General features: G+C 45.0%; 1 protein-coding gene and 1 long non-coding RNA gene across 5 annotated transcripts in view; one reads left to right on the forward strand and one right to left on the reverse strand.

Moving 5' to 3' along the window:
* SLC38A11 (solute carrier family 38 member 11) overlaps positions 1–11,022 on the reverse strand; it is a 64,354-nt gene extending 53,332 nt beyond the window's left edge. For 2 of the 3 annotated variants that reach the window (XM_063647590.1, XM_054477795.2), the window contains exons 1-3: positions 10,721–11,022; positions 10,100–10,214; positions 8,193–8,267 (exon numbers count right to left, since the gene is read on the reverse strand). In XM_063647590.1, coding sequence (XP_063503660.1) covers positions 8,193–8,267; positions 10,100–10,214; positions 10,721–10,759 — 229 coding nt within the window. In that variant the 5' untranslated portion in view covers positions 10,760–11,022. The remainder of the gene's footprint in view (positions 1–8,192; positions 8,268–10,099; positions 10,215–10,720) is intronic. The other variant, XM_054477796.2, reaches the window with a different exon arrangement.
* LOC129031431 (uncharacterized) overlaps positions 1–15,410 on the forward strand; it is a 124,307-nt gene extending 108,897 nt beyond the window's left edge. For both annotated transcript variants that reach the window (XR_008501037.1, XR_008501036.1), the window contains exon 5: positions 14,760–15,410. This is a non-coding gene — a long non-coding RNA (uncharacterized LOC129031431). The remainder of the gene's footprint in view (positions 1–14,759) is intronic.
* The last annotated feature ends 200 nt before the right edge of the window (positions 15,411–15,610 follow it).

Raw genomic sequence — 15,610 nt, forward strand, 5'->3', positions numbered from 1 at the left:
AGCTCAGGAAGTGGTAATGATTATCATTACATGAGAGGCTTCCTATCCGCCTTTGCAAACCTCTCCAACTTCCCCTCTCTCCATTTGCAAACACCAACCCTACACTTTAGCCAGACTAAATCACTTGTTCAGTTGCATTTTGCATTCCCACATTTCCATCTGCTTCCATTTTCTCTGCTAACTCACTTTTTTTTTTTTTTTTTTGATAAATACTCAGAGGAAGTATCTCCTCCTCCCTAGAACATTCCTGCTCTTTTCAGGCTAGGTTAAATGCCAGTCTCTGTCATCATGTACATATTTTTATTATGGTATTTTTAATTTTTTTATTTTTATTTTTTTTAATTTATTAAGTATTTATTGATCATTCTTGAGTGTTTCTCGGAGAGGGGGATACGGCAGGGTCATAGGATAATAGTGGAGAGAAGGTCGGGAGACAAACACATGAACAAAGGTCTCTGGTTTTCCTAGGCAGAGGTCCCTGCGGCCTTCTGCAGTGTTTGTGCCCCTGGGTACTTGAGATTAGGGAGTGGTGATGACTCTTAAAGAGCATGCTGCCTTGAAGCATCTGTTTAACAAAGCACATCTTGTACCGCCCTTAATCCATTTAACCCTGAGTTGACACAGCACATGTTTCAGAGAGCAGGGGGCTGGGGGAAAGGCCATAGATCAACAGCATCCCAAGGCAGAAGAATTTCTCCTAGTCAGAACAAAATGGAGTCTCCTATGCCCACCTCTTTCTACACAGACACAGCAACAATCTGATCTCTCCTTCCTTTCCCCACGCTTCCCCCCCTTCACTTCAACAAAACCGCCATCGTCCTCATGGCCCGCTCCCGATGGTCGCTGTCTCTTTGGAGCTGTTGGGTACACCTCCCAGATAGGGCGGCTGGGCAGAGGCGCTCCTCACCTCCCAGACAGGGTGGCCGGGCAGAGGCGCTCCTCACTTCCCAGACGGGGAGGCCGGGCAGAGGCGCTCCTCACTTCCCAGACGGGGCGGCCGGGCAGAGGCGTTCCTCACTTCCTCCCAGACAGGGTGGCAGCCAGGCAGAGGTGCTCCTCACCTCCCAGACGGGGTGGCCGGGCAGAGGCGCTCCTCACTTCCTCCCAGACGGGGTGGCAGCCAGGCAGAGGCGCTCCTCACCTCCCAGACGGGGCGGCCGGGCAGAGGCGCTCCTCACTTCCTCCCAGATGGGGTGGCAGCCAGGCAGAGGCGCTCCTCACCTCCCAGACGGGGTGGCAGCCAGGCAGAGGCGCTCCTCACCTCCCAGACGGGGCTGCCGGGCAGAGGCGCTCCTCACTTCCCAGACGGGGCGGCCGGGCAGAGGCGCTCCTCACCTCCCAGACGCGGCGGCCGGGCAGAGGCGCTCCTCACTTTCCAGACGGGGCGGCGGGGCAGAGGCGCTCCTCACTTCCTCCCAGACGGGGTGGAAGCCAGGCAGAGGCGCTTCTCACTTCCCAGATGGGGCGGCCGGGCAGAGACGCTCCTCACCTCCCAGATGGGGTGGCCGGGCAGAGGCGCTCCTCACTTCCTCCCAGACTGGGTGGCAGCCAGGCAGAGGCGCTCCTCACCCCCCAGACGGGGCGGCCGGGCAGAGGCGCTCCTCACTTCCCAGACGGGGCGGCCGGGCAGAGGCGCTCCTCACTTCCCAGATGGGGCGGCCGGGCAGAGGCGCTCCTCACTTCCTCCCAGACGGGGTGGCAGCCAGGCAGAAGTGCTCCTCACTTCCCAGACGGGGCGGCCGGGCAGAGGCGCTCCTCACTTCCTCCCAGACGGGGTGGCAGCCAGGCAGAGGCGCTCCTCACCTCCCAGACGGGGCAGCCGGGCAGAGGCGCTCCTCACTTCCTCCCAGACGGGGTGGCAGCCAGGCAGAGGCGCTCCTCACCTCCCAGACGGGGCGGCCCGGCAGAGGCGCTCCTCACTTCCCAGACGGGGCGGCCGGGCAGAGGCCCTCCTCACTTCCTCCCAGACGGGGTGGCGGCCAGGCAGAGGCGCTCCTCACCTCCCAGACGGGGCGGCCGGGCAGAGGTGCTCCTCACTTCCCAGATGGGGCGGCTGGGCAGAGACGCTCCTCACCTCCCAGATGGGGTGGCCGGGCAGAGGCGCTCCTCACTTCCTCCCAGACGGGTTGGCAGCCAGGCAGAGGCGCTCCTCACCTCCCAGACGGGGCAGCCGGGCAGAGGCGCTCCTCACTTCCTCCCAGACGGGGTGGCAGCCAGGCAGAGGCGCTCCTCACTTCCCAGATGGGGCGGCCGGGCAGAGACGCTCCTCACCTCCCAGATGGGGTGGCCGGGCAGAGGCGCTCCTCACTTCCTCCCAGACTGGGTGGCAGCCAGGCAGAGGCGCTCCTCACCCCCCAGACGGGGCGGCCGGGCAGAGGCGCTCCTCACTTCCCAGACGGGGCGGCCGGGCAGAGGCGCTCCTCACTTCCTCCCAGACGGGGTGGCAGCCAGGCAGAAGTGCTCCTCACTTCCCAGATGGGGCGGCCGGGCAGAGGCGCTCCTCACTTCCTCCCAGACGGGGTGGCAGCCAGGCAGAGGCGCTCCTCACCTCCCAGACGGGGTGGCCGGGCAGAGGCGCTCCTCACTTCCTCCCAGACGGGGTGGCAGCCAGGCAGAGGCGCTCCTCACCTCCCAGACGGGGTGGCCGGGCAGAGGCACTCCTCACTTCCTCCCAGACGGGGTGGCAGCCAGGCAGAGGCGCTCCTCACCTCCCAGACGGGGTGGCCGGGCAGAGGCGCTCCTCACTTCCTCCCAGACGGGGTGGCAGCCAGGCAGAGGCGCTCCTCACCTCCCAGACGGGGCGGCCGGGCAGAGGTGCTCCTCACTTCCCAGATGGGGCGGCTGGGCAGAGGCGCTCCTCACTTCCTCCCAGACGGGGTGGCGGCTAGGCAGAGGCGCTCCTCACTTCCCAGATGGGGCGGCTGGGCAGAGACGCTCCTCACCTCCCAGATGGGGTGGCCGGGCAGAGGCGCTCCTCACTTCCTCCCAGACGGGGTGGCGGCCAGGCAGAGGCGCTCCTCACCTCCCAGACGGGGCAGCCGGGCAGAGGCGCTCCTCACTTCCTCCCAGACGGGGTGGCAGCCAGGCAGAGGCGCTCCTCACCTCCCAGACGGGGCGGCTGGGCAGAGGCGCTCCTCACTTCCCAGACGGGGCGGCCGGGCAGAGGCCCTCCTCACTTCCTCCCAGACGGGGTGGCGGCCAGGCAGAGGCGCTCCTCACCTCCCAGACGGGGCGGCCGGGCAGAGGTGCTCCTCACTTCCCAGATGGGGCGGCTGGGCAGAGGCGCTCCTCACTTCCTCCCAGACGGGGTGGCGGCTAGGCAGAGGCGCTCCTCACTTCCCAGATGGGGCGGCTGGGCAGAGGCGCTCCTCACTTCCTCCCAGACGGGGTGGCGGCCAGGCAGAGACGCTCCTCACCTCCCAGATGGGGCGGCCGGGCAGAGGCGCTCCTCACTTCCTCCCAGACGGGGTGGCAGCCAGGCAGAGGCGCTCCTCACTTCCCAGACGGGGCAGCCGGGCAGAGGCGCTCCTCACTCCCAGATGGGGCTGCCGGGCAGAGGCGCTCCTCACTTCCTCCCAGACGGGGTGGCGGCCTGGCAGAGGCGCTCCTCACCTCCCAGACGGGGCGGCCGGGCAGAGGCGCTCCTCACTTCCCAGACGGGGCGGCCGGGCAGAGGCGCTCCTCACTTCCCAGACGGGGCGACCGGGCAGAGGCGCTACTCACTTCCTCCCAGACGGGGTGGCGGCCGGGTAGAGGCGCTCCTCACCTCCCAGGCGGCCGGGCAGAGGTGCTCCTCACTTCCCAGATGGGGCGGCCAGGCAGAGGCGCTCCTCACATCCCAGACGATGGGCAGCTGGGCAGAGACGCCCCTCACTTCCTATACGGGATGGCGGCCAGGCAGAGGCGCTCCTCACTTCCCAGACGGGGCGGCCGGGCAGAGGGGCTCCTCACATCCCAGACGATGGGCGGCCAGGCAGAGACGCTCCTCACTTCCTAGACTGGGTGGCGGCGGGGCAGAGGCTATAATCTTAGCACTTTAGGAGGCCAAGGCAGGCGGCTGGGAGGTGGAGGTTGTAGTGAGCCGAGTTCACGCCACTGCACTCCAGCCTGAGCAACATTGAGCACTGAGTGAGCAAGACTCCGTCTGCAATCCCAGCACCTCGGGAGGCCGAGGTGGGCAGATCACTCCAGGCCAGGAGCTGGAGACCAGCCGGGTCAACACAGCGAAACCCCGTCTCCACTAAAAACACAAAAACCAGTCAGGCGTGGCAGCGCCCGCCTGCAATCCCAGGCACTGGGCAGGCCGAGGCAGGAGAATCACAGGAGCCCGAGGCAGGGGGGTTGCAGTGAGCCGAGATCATGGCAGTACAGTCAAGCTTTGGCAACAGAGGGAGACGAGGGAGAGGGAGAGGGGGAGAGGGGGAGAGGCGGAGAGGGGGAGAGGGGGAGAGGGGAGAGGGGGAGAGGGGGAGAGGGAGAGGGATTTTTTATAAAGTGGTATAATTATGTTTTTTTTTTTTTCTGCTTGACACACTATATTGTGACCTTCAAAAAGGCAGGCATAATGTTCCTCATTGCTATAGCTGGCACACTGGTGATCGGTATATATTTGCTGAATGAATCAATGATCAATATAGCAGGATTGCTATATGTTTACCCATCGGATTCTAATTTGATGTGATAAATGACCTAATAAATATATTTTTATTTATTTAATTAAATTAATTTATTTATTGATTGTTGAGACTGAGTCTCGCTCTGTTGCCCAGGCTGGAGTGCAGTGGTGCAATCTCAGCTCACTGCAACCTCTGCCTCCTAGGTTCAAGCGATTCTCCTGCCTCAGCCGCCTCAGCTTCCTGAGTAGCTGAGACTACAGACGCGAGCCACCATATTCAGTTAATTTTTGTATTTTTAGTAGAGACAGGGTTTCACCCTATTGGCCAGGCTGGTCTCGAATTTCTGACCTCAAGTGATCCACGTGCCTCAGCCTCTCAAAGTGCTGGGATTACAGGGGTGAGCCACCGTGCCCAGTCCTAAGAAGTATTAATAGATTTTAAAATATCCTGCAAACACAAAGGAGACATCAATAAATTCTACTTCCTTTGCTTAAAATTAGGAACTGCTTCACAAAAAAGTTGAATAATGCGTTGAAGGAAGAACAAGGTTTCACCAGGTAGAGAAGAAAAGGAATGTCAGGCAGGAGGACTGTCAATGGGAAGATGGTGTGAAAGCTTATCCTCTCTCTCTGGGTGACAGAATTCTCCATGATGGCTGAGAACGTCTGCATGTGACTGTTGGTCACAGAGTGAGAGAGCAGTTAGAATAATTGGAATGAGACTAAAAATGCAGACCGTGGCCAAACTATGAAGGAATTTAAATGCAATATTTTGTTGTTGTTGTCCTTACAGAGTCTCGGAATGTTTTGATTAGGGGAGTTTACAGAGTTCAGGCTGAGGTTTTATAAAAATAACTTGCAGCAGTATGGAGGACTGATGAGAAAGTAGACAGATGCTGGAAGCAGGAAAACTGAACAGCAGGTCCCTGGCCAAGGAGAATCAAAGAGCTAGATGCTGAGAATAATGCAGCCATAATGTGAAATCTTTTTGAGATAGGTGTTCATGTTTTACTTTTTTGGAGGAGAAAATTTGGACTTCAGTAGGTTAAAATGGCTTAGCCAAGGTCTGAAGTTACTGGCAACGGAGTTGGCATTGATTCTCCTCCTTGATTCTCATTGATTCTTATATAATTTATATACAATTTATATACTTATGTCACAGAGAGGAGGCAACCAATTTCAGAGATGGTATGAAGGCTTGCTGAAGAAGGGTATAGTTGGGATGAGAACACTGAGCATTTTATAAAAGTTCAAAATGATCGCTTAAAGGTAAAAATGTGTTAAGAGTTTAGTCAATAATAAATGTAAATGCTTTCATTTGCTTATAAAGTACAGGCTACAAATATATTCCCTTAAAAGTTTTAGGTATCTTAAGTATTAATCACTATAATATTTTGATCTCCCTTTAAATATATTGTATGCAACTTTTTAAAAAATTCATGAATGAATCTGTTACTTAACAGAGGAATTTTCTTTTAAATAATTTTGTATGCTCAGACAATAAAAATTATTTTATGTTAATCAACAAATTTGAAAATATTAAAGCAAATTAGAATTATTTGCTGTAAATTTTTATAATTCTTTTTGTTCCCCAACATTTCACAATACGAAAACAGAACTTAGAAAAACTTGCTGTTGAACTGAACATACCTCATTAGTGGCCTTAAAAGGCAAAATAATAATTCTAGAGGCAAACCACTGATTAATTATAGCTCCAATCTAAAGAAAAATTCAACATTATACCCTACATGTAGATTTTGTTCTTAAAAGCCTAATTAAGAAAAAAAATGAATCAGCCTATATTTTTTTCACTTTTATGTGGTCATCCTTTATTTATCAGTTATTTCAGAATTTGGATCATGCAAGTAAATTTATGAGTTAGTAATTTCCACTAATAAGTAAATTTGCAATATGTGAATTTGCAAAGGACTTCTCACAGTTATTGTTATAGGTTTATATATGGCATTAGTTAAAAAAGTTATTCACATTATGATTTATTTATGTATAATACGACTTGGCTTTAGTATACTGTTCATTCTCCTCAAGTCCTGAACTTGTGGATGATGCATATTTTTAAATTTTTTCTACCTACCTCTTTACAATGTATGTAAATGTTTACGATGCACTTAAATAAACCATAGTGATTATGGTGGAAATTAATTATTTGTCAGTGCTGATGGGAAACAGGAAATTTAAGAATGACAGGGACAAATCCTTGAATGAGATTTTTTTTTTTAGTGTAATAAATGCCCCAATAAGTAGACTGCAATTTTTAAACACCAGCAACTCTTAATAAGCACAAAGTTACAGGTCCCATGCTGCTAATTTATGGGTCTTAAGTTATAAATTAAGAGCTGTAACAACTAGAAGCAGTTTAGGTCTTGAGGGTGGAGGTGGTAGGAAGAAGACAGGGAGCTCAATGCCTCTCTAGCTTTGAATTTGAAAACTATTTCATGCTTTACTCTCTCTTTGTCAGCCTGAGAAAAAATAGCTGAGTGTTGGGCAGGTCTTGGAAGCCTGAGGTTTTACGAGGGATGGCAACTTGGCAGGATGTCTAGAAGCAGAGCTGAGACAGACATTCTTGGGCAAGGGGTCTATGGATGAAGTGCTCCAGAAGAAGGGGAATGAGAGGACAGGGCAGGGGAAAGAGTTCAGCAAGTACTGCGGTGGTGGAGCCCTGGAGCTCCAACTGTACCACACACTGGTCCCTCGTGGAGGCAAGGAGACCCCCTTGAGGCCCAGGGCAACACTCCAGAGCAGAGGGCAGCTGAGGTGTTTTGCACTAGCTGGTAAAAGGGCATCTAATCCACCACAGCAGCAACTCCTGTGAGAGGTGTCTGGTTTTGATCATTGCCACCTCTTTCACAGTGATCCTAAGGTAGAGGAAAGACGCCGTGTTTGTCATAAGGTGAGATGGTGGGATGACAAGGCGGGGATGAGGACAACAAAAAAAGGAGATGATTATGAGTTGTAAAGCCTGCATTTAAATGGGAGAGTGACAAAACGTGGGTGTGAATGAACTATTTACATGAAGAAGGGGAAGCAGAAGAGAAGATGTGATACAGAAGCAACTTATTGCTGCATTTAAAGATAGTAGCAGGCAGCGAGTTTGGGCAGGCATAAGCCAGGCGGAGAGGCTTGATGAGCCCTGCTGGTTGATCACCAGAGCTTCATTTCTACCTACACAAACAACAGCTGAATAAGGTTGCTCATTCACACGCACCTGCCCACGAAGACCTGCTATCTGCACTTTCAGAGCACAGTCTTCTCTTAGCCTTAATGAAGCTTTAAAATGACTTCCCCATCTACTACTCTCTGCAAAAAGTGAAAAAGGCACATGAAAAGGATTTAGGCTTGGTAATATATAATGCTCTTCTACTTTTTCTAATCTGTTTAAAGGATTAGTAAGAAAAGTAAATCTCCTCAGGCATAAATGCTTAAATTCTTTAGGATTCTTTGATGTACTTTTTAATTAACTAGGAAGTTCAGTTGCAGCATGTGTGTGTGTGTGTGTGTGTATGTGTGTAGTTATTGCACAGTTGAAGTTGCAGAAATAAGAAATTATATAGTATTTTACCTGTAACATATGAAACCCAGAATAAAAGCAATATTCCCAAAGGAAACCCAGCTTGCTTCATTGAATAAGGCAATCCTGAAAAAACATAAAATGCCCCGCCCTTCACATTAACAAGAAAGCTAGAAACACAGAAATTCCCCCCTTCAATTTCTGCATATAATAGGTAAAGTCAATTTATATACTTATATGACATATTTGTAAGTTGCACATAGGACAGTATTAATATTAAATGTTAGGTATTAATACTTATTTCAGAATAAAATGTAATTAGCTTAGGGACAAGTTAAGAGAGCAAGTTTCTGAGGTGACAGAATAAGAATTAGAAAGCAGCAAATGAAAAACAAATGCCAGTTCACACAAACAACGTTTACTTCAGGGTAAGAGTGACATAGCCCTGCAATATGTGGAAAGTCATTACCTCAAATCCTTCCTTACCTGTTAGCCAAGAAAACAGAAGGATAATAAGGAGCACAGAAGGGTTATGAAATATTAAGAAAGACAGACTCTGGAGTCAAAATGGGGCTACCATGCAGGAAAAAAATGAGAGAAAAATGAGAAGGCGAAAGTATTTTTTATAATGCTCAAAGGGGTACATAAATTATTTCTTATAATTTGACAACTTTAGATTATGGACAATAAAATATTTAAAATAAACACAGTTAACATATTTGCAGTCAGAATTTTTATTCTCTGAAAAGTTTTCCCTTAAAGAGAAGAAAACAAGCTGCTGAGTAGTGGTACTGTGTAGCACTGCTGACATGGCTTAGCTTAACAAGTTCACATCAGGAATTAGCTCTAGAATTCTTCTAAGCACAGCTGCTCATATCTTCATGGTACATGGAGGTAGAATTGTAAACAAGTCTTTGTCCCTGTTTCCTTCTACTTTACCTCAGGTAACTCTATTTTATGTCTCATTTGGAGAAAAAAAAAAGACTATCCATAGAAAAATGTAAAATCAAGAACCATATTAACTTGTGAAAAGTAAGCAAAGTAACTCAAGAGTAAGAAAAGTAACTCAATCCAGATAAATGTTTAATTTTCAGAAGGTGATGACAGAAACAAAAATGTTGCAACTTTATAAAACATTGTATTCTCAAAAAGTATTGCATTTTGCAGGATTTTGTTTTCTTCTTGTCTTTTCTGAGATAGTGTTTTCAGATACCAAAAAGAATAATAACCACTGAAAGTATAGCTGCTTTTATTACTATAATGCAATGTACTTTTAACTTTTTTCAGTAAATTTCCCTTGCTTCTAATACAGTGGGAAAATCTGAGCTATTTATTTAAATTCTGATTGTATGGCTCCTTTATTACGAAAATTATACACATTTTCAATTAACAAATTTGCATTGTTGACTAAATGATATTTAAAATTAATATATTGTAATAATTTTGTACTTTAAAATTTAACATTGTATAGATAGGTAAAGAATGTATGAATTTAATTTTTCGTAAGATTGGTATGTTTTCATATTAAACTTTTCACCTCCAACATTTACAAATATCTGGAAGTTTTATACGTCTAGAAAGTTAAAGAAAGATGATTCAAATAATGATGGACCCTTCAGTAAGTGGAAAAAGTACATTCGGTAACACTAGCAATCAACCACGCAGCCTACAGAAAAATGATTCACCACCACCCATATGCAGTGTCACCTTAATCTACCACATGTGGAAGATGCTCTCAACTGTGGAAACAGTGTGAATTACAGCCCCATCTTCAGCATAAAAGACACGCATACATACTGTTACACTAGAAAAAAAGGAAGGCTTTTATGAAAGAAAATTCCCAATTTTCTTATTTAAGTCTTTTTTTCTTTAAAAATAATTAATGAACGCTAGCAGTGTAGCGAGTCTTAAAATTTGCCCTTTCACTTAAAATTTAAACCAAAACAAAATACACTTACCTATTATACCAGATCCTATAATCGAGTTGACAATATTAAAAAGAGCAGCAGACTGACAGGTTTTCTTTTTATACTCATCTTCAGAAACAAGGGTTTCTCTGTCATCTAGATCTCTCTAATAGATAAAATAGCAATTATAAGCAAATACTAGTTCAGAAAATTAGAAAAGTAACAAATACGTAATGCAGGATACTCGCACGATTTTCTAGTAATAATAAGTAATGTCACTAATGAAAATAAAATAATGCCGGGATAACAGAAATAAAGAATAGCAATAATAGCTAGTAATTCAACAGAGCTTGGTAAGCAAACTCCATGCTAAAATTTCCAGATTACAGCTGCCCCCAGCTGCTAAATACAGGATCTGTTAGGAATTCAGTGATGTGATTTTGTGAAATTAAAGTGCCTGTTAAGAAAAAAAAAAAAAAAAAAGTCAGATTAAGGCAAAACTTTTTCTCCCAGAGAACTTTTCGCGGTGCTAAACCAAGAGCTTTTTCTCCCAGAGAACTTTTCGCGGTGCTAAACCAAGAGCCCAGGTGAAGGTAGGTGACCTGACCTGTTGCAAGGTGAATGAAATTTCCGGAAAACTGGCTTCAGAACCTGCCCAGTCGCTAGTTTTACCTGCGGCGGGATGACAGGCTCCTGCCTCTGGTAGCCCATGGCTGAGCGGTGGTCCTGAGCAGGTTGAAGATGCTGGGGCTGGGTACGGATTCGCACCCGGCCAGCCTCCTCCGCCACCTCGCACACAGCCGAGGTCCGCGTGTAGCCGCAGAGCTGCAGGGAAGCCAGTTCCACCGGCGCCCCCTGCTCCCTCGGCAGGCCGCAAGGGCTGCAGCCCCAAGATCTCTAGGCTGTGGCAGCCTGGGGCGCTTTTCCACCGGAGTTCGCCCAGACAAATATATTTTTCCTCCGGATGCGGAGATGCTGCAGGATGTTTCTGATCCGGGCAGCCCTGTATCCCCGCCTCCCGCCTCCACACCCCCGCCTCCCTCAGAGAACAGGGAGAGCTACTCTTCCCCGGAGCTGCAGAGGACAACTTGTTCCACCCACGCTGCCCTGCCCAGATTTCACAGAGTTATGACCGCCTCGTTGCAGTCCGTTCCTAAGTTAGCTGCTCCTTTGCTGGAGTCTGAAGCCCAGGTAAGAACGCAGAAGCACCCTTGGGCCCATGGGACATCTTCCCTATTAGCACCTCCTCCTGGCTACCCCTCTTCAACGGCAGAGACGACGAGTGAAAATTTGGGACTTTTATTGTAAATGGAAATGGAAAGACTCATAAGAAAATGAATAGCAAAACAAAAAACTTTCCTAGGGTTTTAGCAAACTTGACTACTGAGCATGCTTTGGTCAAACGCTTCCCGGTAACTTTTCAGAAAAAGCGATAGAGAAAATGAAGGTGGATTGTTACTGGATTCAGGTAATGAACCTTGAAAAGGGAAAGAGGAGTACAAGGGTTTGGGAAAAGGGTGGCACCTACAGTGTCTGAGCTAGAAAGAATCTTCAATGAACACCTATTCAGTCCTCTTACATTACAGATGAAGCAACAAGCCCAGAGAGTATTCAATATCAGAGACAGAATGCATGAGACAACAGTTTCAGGGTGATATGCCATCATACTTACCAAATTCTGCCTTCCCTTGATATCCATAGGGGATTTGTTCTGGAACCCCTGCAGGTACTGAAATCCAGGAATGCTCAGGTCCTTGATATTAAACGGCATGGTATTTACATGTAACCCAGGCACATCCTCCAGCATACTTTAAATAATCTCTAGATTATTTATAATACCTAATACAATGTAAATGCTATTTAACTAGTTGTTATACTGTATTGTTTAGGAAATAAGAAAAAAGTCCATATGTGTTCAGTATAGACACATCCATCCTAGCCCTAACTACATTTTTGATCTGGGATTGGTTTAATGCATGGATGCAGAACTGGGGATATAGAGGCCAACTGTACCTAATTAAAGAGGTTCTGTTTCATACATATTTACTTATAATTATGAAAAAGTTAAAAACCGTGGGAAAACAAAAGACTTATAAACTTTATATACACTCTGCCATCAAATGTTAACATGCTGTCATCTTTTCTTCAAATTGTAAAAGTAAACACAATGTCACAATAGGAACCCCCTTGGCCTTCTCCATTCCTTTCCCCAGGCCTTCAGGCCTGGAGTCATTGGTTCATCAAGTTAGTGTTATCTTTGCTGTATATGCTTTGTATTTTAATCCATTCATTTATAGCCGTAAACAATATATAACATTGGCTTTTGTGTTTTCAACATTTACAAAGATGGTGCCATATTGTACATGTTATTTTTCCACTGGCATTTTTGTTTTCAGCATGTATGATGTAGATATATGCAGATTTTTTTTTTCATTTTATCTAACAGTTAAGTCAGCCTTCCCCTACTGAAAGATATTAAGGTTGTTTCTCATTTTACACTCTTCCGGAGCATAAAAGTGACAGTTTCTCTAGATGTAGAAGTGTTAGGTAGTAGGTCATGCACACTTTCAACTTCATTATTATTATTATTATTATTATTATTTCTGAGATGGAGTTTTGCTTTTGTTGCCCAGGCTGGAGTGTAATGGTGTGACCTGGGCTCACTGCAACCTCTGCCTCCTGGGTTCAAATGATTCTCTTGCCTCAGCCTCAGGAGAGTAGCTGGGAATACAGGTGCCTGCCACCACGCCCGGCTAAGTTTTTGTATTTTTAGTAGAGATGGGGTTTCACCATGTTGGCCAGGCTGGTCTTGAACTCCTGACCTCAGGTGATCCACCCTCCTCGGCCTCCCAAAGTGCTGGGATTACAGGTGTGAGCCACTGTGCCTGGCCTTCATTAAATATTTTTAAATTGCTTTGCAAATTGATAACATGAATTTCACTTCTACCAACAGAGGTGAAATTCTTGTTTTTCTACATTGTCTGCAACACCAGGACTTACTTAATCTATTTTTTAAGTTTAATTGTTCTGCTGGATTTTTAAGTGGTGTATAATTATTGTATAAATTTGTATTTTATCCTAATTTACATTGAGGTGGAAGATCTTTTATATAGTAATTAAATATTTCCATTGTTCTCTTTGTGAATTTCATTTTTTTTGCCCTTTTGATTTTGGTTGTGAATTTTTTCTATTGATTTGTAAGCACAATTTATATATTTGGGGTGGCAACCCTGTATCAGTTATATGTTTTGTACATATCTTCTCCCATCTTCTCTCTTTCAAATTTTTTTTAATTCTGTGAAGTTACAGTTTTAATATTAGTAATCTTAATCCTGATACAAGTGCATTGAGAAGGAAAAATTATACCCTATTTTACTCAAAAATATATATATGCAAAAATTCCAAGGAAAATATTAGCAAATTGAATCTATCTGTTCACGAAAAGTTAACAATGTCATAAAAAAGTTGAATATAGTCCAACTATGAAAGGATGGCTTAATTAACAAAAAATTTATAAATATAATTTCCAATATTAGCAGGTAAGAAAAAACCATGTTATTATTTCACTATATTCAGGAAAAACACTTGATAATGTTGAATGCTTGATTTTGAAAAAGCTTTGTAAATCAAAAATATAATACAACTTCCTGATAGTGATAAACTATAGCAAAGTATTTTCATTATGGGGAAATTTTGGAAGCATTCCCATTTAATCAGAAGTGAAAAAAATCAATGATTGTGACTTTCATTTAGCTTGATATTGGAGTTCCTAAAGTAATAAGAAATAAGAGAAATCAGATGTATGAGAACTGGAAAGCTAAAAATAAAATGGTCATCATTTTTAGATGATAAAATTGTTTATTTAGAAAAATCCAAAACAATCTAAGAGAAAAAAATTAGAGAGTTTAGAGAGCTGATTAGTATAAGATTAGACTAAAAATATATTAATTTCTCTACAGCAACAGCAAACAACTAGATATTGTAATTAAAAAGTATATAATAGTGTCAGAGAATATCTAATACTAAGGAATAAATCCAACCAAAGAGAAAAATGTACACAATCTCTTCAAAGAAAAATATAACAATCAAGGTACATTAAAGAAGGCCTAAATAAATTTGAGAGATATACCTTATCCATGAATCAGAAAAATTATTCTAAAGATATCAAATCTGACCAAGTTGATCTATTGATTAATACAATTATTTTCACCATCCCATTGACCACAGATCTCTGTCCAAACCTTTCCTTTTTGTTTAATTACAAAAGAAAAATGTTTGGGTTTTTTTAAGTAGAAAATAAAATAAAAAGGAGAAATTTTAAATGTTCAGTTATTTCCACTCCCAGTGATAACTTTATTTTAAAGATTTTTTTTCAATATATCAAGGTTGGTACAAAAGTAATTGCAGTTTTTGCTATTAAAGTAATGGCAAAACCTAATATTTTACACCAGCCTAATATTATATGTGTCTCTGTATGTATGTGTTGTTCTTTTTACTTTTTGTGGATATAGGCTCCGTGGTGGTCTTAAAATATATCCACAAATTCTCTGACATCCTCTCTTCAAGAAGTGGAGCTTAATTCCCTTTCCTTTGAGTACAGGTATGACTTAGTGACTTGCTTCAAATGAACAGCATATGACAGAAGTGATGTGTGTACATTCTGATACTAAGTCATGAAATTCATTGCGAATTCTGCCTTGTTCCCTTTCAGACCACTCATTCTGGGAGAAAGCAACTGCTATGTCATGAGGAAATTGAAACCTATGGAGAAAGGTTTTTCACCTATGAAGAAAGGCCCACATGGTGAGAAAGTAAAGCCTCTTCCCAATACCAAGTGAGTGAGTTATACTAAAAAGGGATCCTCCAGCCCCAATCAAGTTTTCATGTGACTGCAGCCCCTGTCAGCATCCTAACTGCAACCTCATAAAAGACCCTAGCAATGGCCGGGTGTGGTGGCTCATGCCTGTAATCCCAGCACTTTGAGAGGCTGAGGCAGGTGGGTCAGCTGAGGTCAGGAGTTCAAGATTAGCCTAGCCAACATGGTGAAAACCCATCTCTACTGAAAATACAAAACATTAGCTGGGTGCGGTGGCATACACCTGTAGTCCCAGCTACTCGGGAGGTTGAGGCAGAAGAATCCCCAGAACCCAGGAGGCAGAGGTTGCAATGAGCCGAGATCGTGCCAGTGTACTCCACCCTGGGTGACGGAGTGAGACTCTGTCTCAAAACAAAAAGGACCCTAGCAAGGACCCCTTAACCAAACTGCTCCCAAAGCCTTGGCCCACAAAAATGTGAGATAATAATTTATTTTTTTAGGCCACTAGGTTTTGGCATTATTTGTTTTACACCAATAGATAACTGATATAGGCTCATTCTATACATATTTTTGATGATCTTTTTTAAAGAACGTTTTCTTAATTTCATAAATATTTAATATAATTTCAAAATATTATATTCTCAATGAGAAAACTCAACAAAGAAAGAGACAGACATAAAATCACTGACAATCCTCCCATGCAGAGGTAAATAAAGTTAACATTTTAGAACCCTACAGTTTAGTCA

Source organism: Pongo pygmaeus, chromosome 11 (assembly GCF_028885625.2).
Source record: "Pongo pygmaeus isolate AG05252 chromosome 11, NHGRI_mPonPyg2-v2.0_pri, whole genome shotgun sequence".
NCBI lineage: Eukaryota > Metazoa > Chordata > Mammalia > Primates > Hominidae > Pongo > Pongo pygmaeus.